The sequence below is a fragment of the Enoplosus armatus genome, chromosome 3, assembly GCF_043641665.1.
Source record: "Enoplosus armatus isolate fEnoArm2 chromosome 3, fEnoArm2.hap1, whole genome shotgun sequence".
Taxonomy (NCBI): Eukaryota; Metazoa; Chordata; class Actinopteri; order Centrarchiformes; family Enoplosidae; genus Enoplosus; species Enoplosus armatus.
In genome coordinates, this window is record NC_092182.1 from 830,104 (window position 1) to 842,225 (window position 12,122).

General features: G+C 47.4%; 1 protein-coding gene across 1 annotated transcript; it reads right to left on the reverse strand.

The window, feature by feature from the left end:
* Window positions 1–395: 395 nt before the first annotated feature.
* Window positions 396–5,038, reverse strand: LOC139283171 (Krueppel-like factor 15). Its single transcript, XM_070903134.1, has 3 exons — window positions 4,973–5,038; window positions 1,696–2,884; window positions 396–915 (listed from the first exon to the last, which is right to left on the reverse strand). The coding sequence occupies exons 2-3, from the start codon at window positions 2,817–2,819 to the stop codon at window positions 747–749; spliced, it is 1,293 nt and encodes a 430-aa protein (XP_070759235.1). The 5' UTR covers window positions 2,820–2,884; window positions 4,973–5,038; the 3' UTR covers window positions 396–746.
* Window positions 5,039–12,122: the final 7,084 nt, after the last annotated feature.

Sequence of the window (12,122 nt, forward strand, 5' to 3'; positions counted from 1 at the left end):
ACGACATCGGAAGTCTTCTCAGCTTGGCCAAATTGTGTGCAAAGCACACAAGTTCGAACAAAAAAATAAGCATTTACTCTGAATATCACGAGTCATGCCGTTCATTCACAATGAACCGTAACTCTCAAAATCCAAGTACTTTTTAATCATAATTTCACCCTGCGCGCCGCGGCGAGCCACATGATTCGAACGCATTGGTATAAATGTGGCGCTAAACAGAGTAAATCAGCACTTTAGCGACATACAAAAACGTTGGGAAGCTTTCTAGGCGTGAACCCTGAAGTTTGGCTTTGAGGAAGAAGGGCGATCACAAAAGTAGAAAGGAGATTATAGAAGTACAGATGAACTCCTGTTACTGGTTACCACCCTTCTTCCAACAGCACCTGGGGGCTTGGGGGAACAGGAACAGTAGTGCAAGCAGTGGCTGCAAGAGGGGCCTCTGCAAGACTGTCTCCTGTTGGTGTGTGTGTGTGTGTGTGTGTGTGTATGTGTGTGAAGGCCAGGAAATCCACTGAGTTTTTCCTGAGGTGGCTGTACGAGCTGCTCAGAAGGAACGGTGGAAGATAAAACACCAGGGGGGAGTTAAAGGAAAGGGAACTATCAGGGGACAACGGCAGCCAGCTCTCAAGATACTTCTGAAAGTTTTGCTTGTGAAGCACCAAAAGTCCTGAGGGAAACCTGGACCCCTCCCCGGTCAAAGCCCGGCCCGGCTGGGTGGGTGCAGGGTTTAGGCCAGCTGAAAGGTGTCACACAGTGGCTCTGATAATCCTGCTGGGCCTGGAGCTGCGGTGGACCTTTGTGTGTTTGGATAAGTGGTCGCTGCGGGCGAACTTCTTCTCGCACAGCGAGCACTCGTACGGCTTGACGCCGGAGTGAGAGCGGCGGTGGCGGGACAGTTCGTCGGACCGGGAGAACCTGGTGACACAAGAGCAGGCGGGTGGAGTAAGAAACACAGTAACAACGACAGCTATTCACATCAGACCACCAGGCTAATATATCTACTAAGTGACGAGAACGGAGTCCCCTACGTGAGCTAGCTCTGGCGTTCAAAGGCATAGCAAGGAGGTCTAGGCCCACAGAAAGTACCCTACCAGTGAAGGTCCTACTGGTGGAACGTTCACCAAGACTGTGACTGTCTGAAATCACGCCCCCATTTGCTACATTGATAACTATATTTACTTTCTGCCATTTTATTCTTTACGCACTACATAGCGCCCTCAAAAGTTCACATAATAGACCATATGCACGTCGTACTGCTGTGTTCAGGTTACAAGTCGTGTATAAACGTGAGGAATCTGACAAATCGCTATCATCTCACCGCGTCCCGCTTGATCAGCAGCTGAAAAGACAGTAGATGGTGAAAATCCGAAAGGGACGTCGGGCCACATTTCAAGGTAAAACTACATATTTGGTAATCCATTAGCAACAGCTAACGTTAGCCTTCAACCACTCCCCGGCTATCATTACCGTTTGATAGTGTTACACGATACGGTAGGGAAGGCGTAAATTCATTCTGAAATGTCTACGCACATCTTGGACACATTTAGTTGAGCCCGGAAGTGAAACTGCTAATCAAGCTTAGCTACCTGAGTGGAAATGCCAAAAATTCGTAACAAACAATTTTTTTTGCCCTTGGCCGGTAAAAGTTGGTTTACTTTAATCTGGATCATGAACCTGGTACATCAGGCCACATACCTCCAACCGCACTCAGGCCAGCTGCATGTGTAGGGTTTCTCTCCCGTATGCCGGCGGAAGTGAGCTTTCAGATGGCTGCTTTTGGTGTACATCTTCCCACAGCCCGGGTGGGAGCACTTATGGACCCTCTCTGTAGGCGGCACTCTGGTCAACCGGGGGGCCACAGCCTTCAACAGACCATTGCCCTGGCCCCCAACCCCAGTCACACCCGTGATCTCTAGAGTTCTCATGGTTATGGGCAGAGGGGCAATCTTCACGTACTTCTGGTCAGCTGATTTGGCGTCTCCACTGTTTAGTGATAACACGGTGGTGGTGGTGGTGGTGGCGGAGGGCACCTGCGGGGCCAGCAGGGTGAGATTTCGTCCTGTTGCACCCTGGAGCCCCATGACCAGATGAGTGAGCCAAATGCCACTTTGGGTCCCAGGAGGAGAGCCTGCTGGGGTCTGAGGCTGGGCCAGAGGTAGGGGCTGGAGCTGGAGAACCAGCGGGCCGCCCAGGAGCATTGGCGTGGTTAAGGTGGATGGTGTGGAGTTAACTCGGGCCAAAGGGGAAGGGTCAGCTGGACTGGGGCTGTTTTGCTCTTTCTGAGGGGTGTTTGGGCTTGAAGTGCGAAGGGAGGCACCAGTCCCTGGGTCGCTGCAAGTCTCTGAGAAAGCAGCCGGGGGCGTAGTGGAGGATGGAGAGTCACTGCACGGAAGAGGGGAGGCCTCCTCTTTCGGGGCCAGTAGCCCCTCTTTGACTAGTTCCATCTTTTCCCTCAAGAACTCCTCGATGTCCTCCAGGGTCGGGGAGAACGGGGAAGAGGGATGGAAAGGGAATTCTGGCAGCTTAGGCTCCTGACTCGCAGGTTCCTCTTCTCCCACTGCTCCGAGAAAAATATGCAGGCGCGCCCCCTCGTCTTCATCTTCCTCCTCCTCCTCCTCCTCATCTTCCTCCTCTCCAGGGCTGGAGCTGTGCATGGCCCCCAGCTCCCCAGCCTCGGGGCTGTCGCAGGAGGCTGAACTGCCCCCCTCGCTGCGGGCTCCGTCTCCCAGGCCGAGGGAGAACAGGCTGCTGCTGCTGCTGCTGCTGTCCCCGAACAGGTCATTCTCCAGACTCAGCGTTCTGCTGCTGAGAGACACCATTGATCCGGGCCACGCGCAGGAGAGGCTGCCGCGGAAACTCTATCCAGAAGAGGGATCACACCAATCTGCAACGGCAACAATGAGACTGGATTTAATTACCCAGCAGAAAGTCAAAGTGCACGAAGAGCTGTTCATTCACCTCAGCCGCCGGATTTTAAACGTTAAAAAAGGTAGGTGCTACAGGGTACATGTTTAACGAGTCATTTACTCCACGGGAACTTGTGTTTGCTGAATTCTAAAGACCCAATTTTAACCTTGTTTTTTCTCCACTTAACTCTTCGTGCATCGTGTTTTATTACTTGCACGATGAACCACAGAGAATTTTCCACTTCGGTACAGTTCTGTTTCTACTAGCGGTGGGACTCACCAGAGGCCCCAGGATACGACATTGTCACGACACTTGAGTCACGAGGCGACGATGCTGCGATTTTAAACGATATGCGTAGCACTGCAATTTCCTGCCTATTTTAAATGGCAAATTATGTCCCCCCCAAAAGCAACAATACGACAAGTAATCTAATAAGAAGTCATAAAAACCTGTCATAAATGTGGCGTGCGCTCCACAAACTGAACTGTTACAGACATATTACATTACAGTCCACATGGTCCAACTTAACTGAATACAAACGTGTGAGGACTCCAGGTATTTTGAACAACGCAACTTGTCCAAAAAAACAGTAATGCAGCCCCTTCAGCAAATTCGCAATATTAATAATATTAAAGATTGACACTTGCCGCACACAAGACATGAACCTAAATAACCTGATTTTCTTAGTTTATAACTCTAAAATTGGCTTCGAATCATTCGTTTGGACAACAGACCTTTGTAAAATGGTAAATGCAGCATGTCCACCCCATCATCTTACAGCCCCCCCCCCACACACACACACACACACACACACACAGACCCATGTTACAATATCTAGCGTTACATGATGCAGATGCACACACATCAGCAGAGAGTCTGGGTTCAGCGTCTCGCTCGAGGGACACTTCGACACGTGGACAGGACAAGAAGGGCCACATACGATCGGCCAACCCAACAAATCATTTGCTTTTGGGTCCCTAATGAGCCATGTGTGCGAAGCCTTGTAGCTCCCAAGTTCCCATTAAATCAGACTACTGATACCCTGAATACTTCATTTGTGGCAGTTTGATTAAATACTACCCCATCTGGAATTGTGCAGCATGTGAGTACAATATAAACTCAAACATTTTCAGGTATTTTGACACAGGTCCCCTCGGCGAGACAACCTTTAGTTGCTGTTGTAATTTTTTTTTTTGTTTAAACAAATGTGCCATTAATCGGAGTACGAAAACCATTTGACCTATAGCGAACTGGGGCTTTTTGTGTCCTGTCGGTAATCCAGAGTTACAGCCAAGACATCCCAGCATTCCCATCGCAGGGTTTTTGCTGTCAAATACAGATGCTTGAAGGAACACCCCCCCCCCCCCCCCCCCGCCCCACCCCCTGAGTCTTCTGTATTATTATGTTTCTTTTTCAAAAGGGCCACTTTCATCACAATCTTTAAAGTCTCCTGCAAGTGAGCAGTTGTTATTTAACTATATACACAAACGCCAGGCAGTGGGTTTTTAAAGTTAACTGTAATGGTCGAAATTCTTGGGTAATGCAGATTTCAAGTATATTAAGTTAGACTCGAATTAGCTAGGGGGGGGGAGGTTGGGGGGGGGGGGGGGGCAGCGCTTGCAGGGCTCACGTCCCATCTGCTTATGTAAAGATGTGCTGCTGCTGCTGCTGCTGCTGTCAGACCGTCGGGCACATGTTGCAGGCAGGGCCTCATACTTCACTCCGTGCACGAACACGGCGCTGGTAAACACGGCCCGCAGTGACGCGCCCATAACCCGTGTGGCGAGGAGGGGGGGAAAAAAAAAACACAAAAAAAAAACAACTAACCCCGAGCCGACAATCGACCTGCGAAGGCGGCAACAAACGGCGTCCTTGACCGTCTCTGTGAAGAGGGGCATGCCACGGCGCTTTGACCCGCCCGAACACAACCGCGCCTGCAGAGGAATCCACGAGTCTCAAGTTCGGCTGGGTCAAAAAAAAAACAAAAAAAACACGTTCTATTTATACCCGCCTCCTCTCTCCGGAGGATCCGAGCAGGGAGTCCCGGACATTTGGCTCGACCTACCGTGTGCGGTTCGGACGCGGCTCGGTGGAGCAGAGCGGCGCCGTCGATGGTTTCCGGATCGTCGTGTTTTCTCTTGTTTCCTCCGTCGTGTTATTGCCGGAGCACACTCACATCCCGTCCTTGCCACGGGTCCATGTTGGCATTCCTGTTCCCAGCGTCACGTGACCGCATCGCTGCACAACTCGGGAGGCACGGGTCCTGCTCCGCGTCTCTGATTGGCCGAGCGCGGCGGAGGCTCGCCCTAAAAGGCGCGCTCTGATTGGCTGCCGCTCGATAAATTCTGACTGCCATGTGTTGACGGAGGGATCGCCACACCACGGATACACAGTGCACAGGGGGGGGGGGGCAAAATAATGGAAACACCTATAAGTAAGATTAAGCCTCTCCTCCAGGACAGCTGCGGGGATCTTAGTCCTGCATCCTGAGAACCTGCAGCTGCTCCTGAGAAGAGGGAGGTGGTTGGGGGGTGGAGGGGGGGACTTAGTCTGTGGAAGCATTTCCATCCAGACGTGATCAGACTGATTGATTCCCATGTTGGGGCTGAAAGCTTTGGCTCCTCCAAACGTAAATGTCTGCGTGTCCACACCAGGCCATGTCTCCTTGTGTGCTTGTGTCACCTCTAGGACGCCCTGTTGACCCTCCTCTTGACTTGGTCATCGCTGTCCAAAGATGCAGCCAGTGATGAAGAGAAATGTTTACTATTTATTCTCTATGTTCACAAAATAACTAAACACATTTGACTCTCAACAGGCCGTGAAACACAATCCTGAGAGCCTGAACAGAAGTTACACTTGGACTTGTTCCCAGGAATTCCGACACAGATAACAGTAACGTGCCCTCAGGTTCTTGTCGCGTCTTACTCTCCTCTGAAACTACAGACGAACCGACTCATCCAGTAAAATATGGTACAGTCGGATCATGCATCTACATGCAGCCGAAGTCGCTGCAACTCCCTTTGTACCTGGAAATGGGACGTTGTTATCTCAGAGATCGTTGTCTGGATCTTTGCCATGATCATCAAATGGTGGATGGTGGGCTGGATTATAGAACTGGTGCTATTTCATGAACACTCAGTCAGAGAAACGTTATTTGAAGTGCAATGGGAGCCACTAGTCCCTGCAGGAGGAGGATGGCGGAGGGGAGCCCTCGTCTTAGTAAGTGTTTCTTATTGTACAGTTTCTGTTGATAATTGTTACTTCTCCTACCAAGACATATTTTATATTGTTACACCTGTTGTCATCCATTATCGGTTTCCATGACAGCCTTGTCGACGGGAGGAGTTATAGTTTATGTGTATATGTGTGCTCATGCTAATGTTAATAAAGGATCCTTTACCATAGACTTCTATGTATTCAAATTTGCTTTTCTTTTTAAATCCAACCAGACTTAAATGACTAGATTTCGACACGGGGCCCCTCTACAAAACCCCGGGGTTAGGTAAGAGCCTTTCAGACCATTTCAGCTTCTATTAATCAGATTACCACAGACCAAATGCCACACAGTGAACCTTGGGCCTTTTTTTGGGGGACTCTGAGGGTCTGGGGCCCTTCTAACCCAGCCTTGATGTGGATCGTTTACATGGTCTGGTGAGACCTAAGAGACGCGTTGGTTCAGCTAGTTCACTGTGAACAAGTGGCCTGCTTTATTCACTGAAGCGGTGTTTAGCTCAGCGATGGTGCTGCAGCTGTTTTGTGCTTCTTCGGTTGAACTGACGACACTGGGCTTCCCAAAAAAAGCTTCTATATGGACAGTAACAATCCTTTTTCTATATTTATCTTTATTTTACTGGCCTGTGTTGTTACAAGCCACAGCTTGTCGTGCCACTGAACACTCAACGCTCAGTTTGCTCAGTGACGACAGGAGAAACAGTAACATGGTAATCCTCCTCTACTCTTCTCCCTGTACACCAACAGCTGCACCTCCAGTCACCAGTCCGTCAAGCTCCTGAAGTTCGCGGACGACACCACCCTCATCGGACTCATCTCTGGTGAGGATGAGTCTGCCTACAGGTGGGAGATTGACCATCTGGTGACCTGGTGCAACAACAACAACCTGGAGCTTAACGCTTCTAAGACAGTGGGGATGGTTGTAGACTTCAGGAAGAGCGCAGTCCCACATGCCCCCATCACCCTGTGTGACTCTCCAGTGGACACTGTGGAGTCCTTCCGTTTCCTGGGCTCCATCATCAGCCAGGACCTCCGGTGGGAGCTGAACATCAGCTCCCTCATCAAGAAGGCCCAACAGAGGATGTACTTCCTGAGGCAGCTGAGGAAGTTTAACCTGCCACAAAAAATGCTGGTTCACTTCTACACTGCCATCATAGAGTCCATCCTCACCTCCTCCATCACCGTCTGGTACGCTGCTGCCTCCACCAAGGACAGACGCAGACTGCAGCGTATCATCCGCTCTGCAGAGAGGGTGATCGGCTGCAACCTCCCATCTCTTCAGGACCTGTACTCCTCCAGGACCCTGAGGAGAGCAGGGAAGATCGCTGCCGACCCCGGACACCATCTGTTCGACCCCCTCCCCTCCCCTGGCAGGAGGCTGCGGTCCATCAGGACCAAAACCTCCCGCCACAAAAACAGTTTCTTCCCCTCTGCAGTCAACCTGACGAACTTACATTGACCCCCCCCCCGAACACAAACACTACTTATACATTATATTAACGTACATCACCCCTGTCCCCCCTGTGTTACATTAACGCACCCACCCCCTACTGGACACTTTACCTGGACACTTTACTTTATTCTGGTCACTGCACTGTTGTTATTTATCTTATCTTATTTTTATTTTTATTCTTATTTTAGCTTTTATATTCTACTTATTTGTTATCAAAACAATAGCACCTTCAGACCACAGCAAATTCCTTGTAATGTATGTTACTTGGCAATAAACAGTTTCTGATTCTGATTCTGATGTCAGGGTCATAGCTCCGCCTGGAACACCAAGTTGCAAACAATGCGGTCTTCAATCTTCTTCCAGTGAGCTCTCTTCCAGAAACAGGGATTATTATTAAGGAGAGATGGACTGGTCTCTCCTACTGGAACAACACAGGGTGGCTGCAAATTAACAAGTGCAGGACCTTAAAGCACCGTCAGTGTTGAATCTGTACAGTTTGAAAGGTACAGTCAGCGCTTAATGACAGTTTGAACCCCATGTGTCACACGTGGGAAAAAAAAGATTTAAACGTGTCTTAAAAGTATCAATAGGTACCAATAAAATGAATTATATCCAACAATCTTCCCAAAATACAGCATATGGACACTATTGATGTTGATGTGCTGCTGGTCTGCTGTTCAAATGGCGCCCTCTGGTGGTTCAGAAGAGCCGGAAAGAGCCAGACTCTTGATGCCAGTTGGAAAAATGATTGAAATTATTCAAAAACTCACACACACACACACACGCATGCATGTCACAGTTATTCTAAACTACATTCTCTTTTATCATGAGAGTTTGACTTTTCCTGTCATAATTGTTTTTACTTTTAAACTCACCCACAGTGTTCTGTAGCACAACGTGGAGAGCTCAGATGAGTTCTGTATTGATTTATATTTTCTCCAAATACACACCTTGACGCCTTGGTAAATGTTGACAAAAGTGATTATGAAAATGTATTATGAAAAGCTGTGTTACATGTGTTGTTATGAAGTTTTATTGACGCAGGTAAACCCCTTGAAAATTGTGGATAAATATGTTGGTCAAGACTTCGATATATTGGAAATACACAAATTCTCTTTCCTGCTTAGAGTCAGATGATACAATCAATAGGGATTCAATAAACAAGATGCAACTTGTCAATTACTGAGCTTTAGGGGGTGTTGGTATAGTTATTCTCAAATTTTGGAGAGAGCTAGGCTAACCGTTTCCCCCTGTTACCAGTCTTTATGCTAAGCTAGGGCAATCGCCCGCTGGCTCTGGCTCCATACTTAATGCACAAACGCGAGATTAATATCGATCATTCCATCGAGTTCTCCGCAAGAAAGCCAAGAAGCGTGTTTCCCAAAATGTCAAACTGAAGGTTGTGTTGTGTAAATGGCAGCGTTTGCGATCACAAAAATACGAGCTGCCTCATTGGATTAGCAATTAGCTTATTCTTAGCAGTGTGTGTCCGTCCACACAGACATAGAGCTGATCTTTAGTTATGTTTATTTTATACCAACACCATAGATGGAATTATTGTAGATAATAGTGAGTAAAGGCTGCTTGCTGACTTTGTAAAATGCTCCTTCTTACCGTAAAACCAGCTTGTCCCTCACTGAGGCGCAGAGGACACCATGAATGAACGGAGCGTCTTCTGCATCGTACTTGAGGATTGGGCTACGTGGTGTCTGAATTGATTTGAACAAATTACGTGTATTGATTTATTTTTTTGGACCTTATGGTTTAGCAGCCGCTGGGAAGACCAGCAACAGCTTGCTCGTACAGAATATCGCAAAGAAAATGTCACGGGAACATCGTCCAAGTAACTTTAATGAGAAAGACGGATGTCAGTGCAGTATTTGAGCGTCCTTGGTCACATTGTTGGTGCCTGCAGACTCATTCTAGGTTAGAAAATCTGACAAAAATACGCTGTAAACTTTGGAAAATCAATATTGTCCCTGAGGTGTTGACACGCTGTGGACCAATGGTAGGTCAGGGTGTGGAGGGATCATTTCAAAATATCTCAGTCACTTACCTAGATCATGAACAACAGTATAACCAGTATAGCGTCCAACATCTGGGAGGCCTGGCTGGAAAGGTTGCTTTATTTTAAAGGTTAACTGTTTCCTATTGGGTAATAAGATTCATTTAGTTATTACATGCTGGCTGTAACTGATCCTCCACAGAAGCCAAACGGGGCATATGGATGAGAAGACTGCAGCATAATGCACCACACAAGGAGTGTCAAGACTCCAGTGTGGTTTCTTAGCAACAGTACACAGCAGGATATCGCTCGCTATCATTGCTTATACAAGAATATAAAAAAACCCCTAAAAAAAACAAATACATGAACATAGTTTCTGTGCACTGTTTGATTTCACCCAATAAATCGCTCCGACTGTGATGAAAGCAGCGCATTCATCCACATCTCATTACTGTGCTGTCTTAAACCGATGCTGCGTGTCGTGAACTTGCGACACAATTCTTGAAAGGATTGCTTTATGTGTGTCACAATGCCCCGAACAGCCTCTTTGAAACCCGCGGGGAGGCAGTAACTGTGACCGCTTCAGCGTCAGGGGTCGTGTGCTGCTGTACATATCCTCCGCCGATGTTCCTGATGGAGCGACGGTCAGCGCCGGAGGTCAGCGTGGCTGCACACAACCCTGGTAGAGCAGAGAAGAGCCAGCGGGTTAAAGCAGCAGGCGGAGGCCACGTAAGCCCTCACGCTGTTCGCCAGCTGCACCATGGAGCTGAGGCACATGGCCGGCAGCACCTGCGGGAGATACAGAATTACATTTTAAAATGGGTGATCAGGGTCATTTCTTTTCACTTAAAGACCCAATTGCTCATTTCTTTTAGAATATTACGTTGGAGAGCTTCAACCAATCATACAATTTTGCTAACCTGAGACTTAAAGGCCATTTTGTGTTATTCACTCAGTCCGATATTGAATGGGTGATTGAGTGGGTATTGTGTTTTGCCCTAATCAATCAGCAGAAGGTGATGTATCTGTCCTGCTGACGTCCTTTTCAGTGGATGTGGAAGCTGCGCTCGCTAGTTGTCAGGGGCAGTGAACGCTGCAGATTTAAGAGTTGTTCTCTCTATAACCTGGGTTATAACACAGCTCCTTCACATTTGCCACGTGAATCTTTGTGGCCATCCTTCTGTCACTATTTTTAATGGATGTAGCTAGCTACGACATGCACACTTTTAATCCTGCCTCTTAATCCTGTTTCTCTAATGGACCAAAAACAGAGTTGTGGACAGTTAACAGGGGTCTAGAACCAGGTTACGTGTTTTAAACGCGTTTAAACAACACTAAGAGGGTACAGTCACGCCAACAGCTCTGTGAGAAGGCGCTTTGAGCTAAAATAGCCATCAATAAGCACAAAAAACAGCGTGTTAGCATGTTAACATTTAGCCAATTAGTCAGCTGAGGCTGATGGGAACGTCATTAGTGTTGCAGATATTTAGTCATTAACCGCATTTTTGGCCTGATGATGCCACTGGAAGAAACATCAGGGGTTTCAAAGTTATTGCAATTCATCATCTGGGGACCATGAATGTGTGTACCAGATCTCATGACAATCCATCCAATCATTGTTAAGATATTTCATTCTGGACCAAAGTGGTGGACCAACAGACATTACCAACATTGCCATCTCTAGAGTGCACAGTTTTAATCCTGCCTAATGCTCAAACGGTTTCTCTAATTTGCAAAAATAGCCGCCAATAAGCACAAAAACAGCATGTTAGCATGCTAACATTTAGCCAATTAGCACTAAACACAAAGTACAGCTGAGGCTGATGGGAATGTCATTAGTGTTGCAGATATTTAGTCATAAACCACATTTTTGGCCTGGAGATGGCGCTGGAAGAAAAATCAGGGGGTCAAAGTTATAGAGTGCTGCAGGGGTGACGTATTTTTGTAGGCAAACCCAGAAGTTAGCATCGCCCTGGTTCCCCTCGACTAAAAGCCAATGGGATTGTTCCATGGTATTTTGGATTATTGCAGAAAATAAGCTCTGTGGCAAAACAAAAGTTTATGATGCTCAGCAAGACAATCTTCACTAATGAACACCACTTTTATGAGTTTTGAAGCGTAAATGGAATCGATAGAAGTAAAAAGCTAACGTCATAAAGGAACTACAGCACGGTCGCATGACTTCAACATCACCACCGATAAGCTTCACTTTGAAGAGAATATAGATAGATATAGATATAAAGACATATAAAAAGTGTAAACACAACAAGGCTGTAAAGGCGGACTAGTGAGTAGATGGCTTTCCGAGTTCGGCATGAAGACGTTAATAACAACCTCTGTAGTCTCATTTAGCCGCTTGTTAGCAACCGCCTTTTTTAAGACACGTAAAAGCTTCAACATTCACGAGCGGGGGTGTCTGCTGACGTATTTTATGTCGTAGAACAAAATGAAAAAGACACATACCTTATTACAGGCATCTAAACAAAAATCCATTCAAAAAAACCCACTGACTTCCTGACGAGGGGA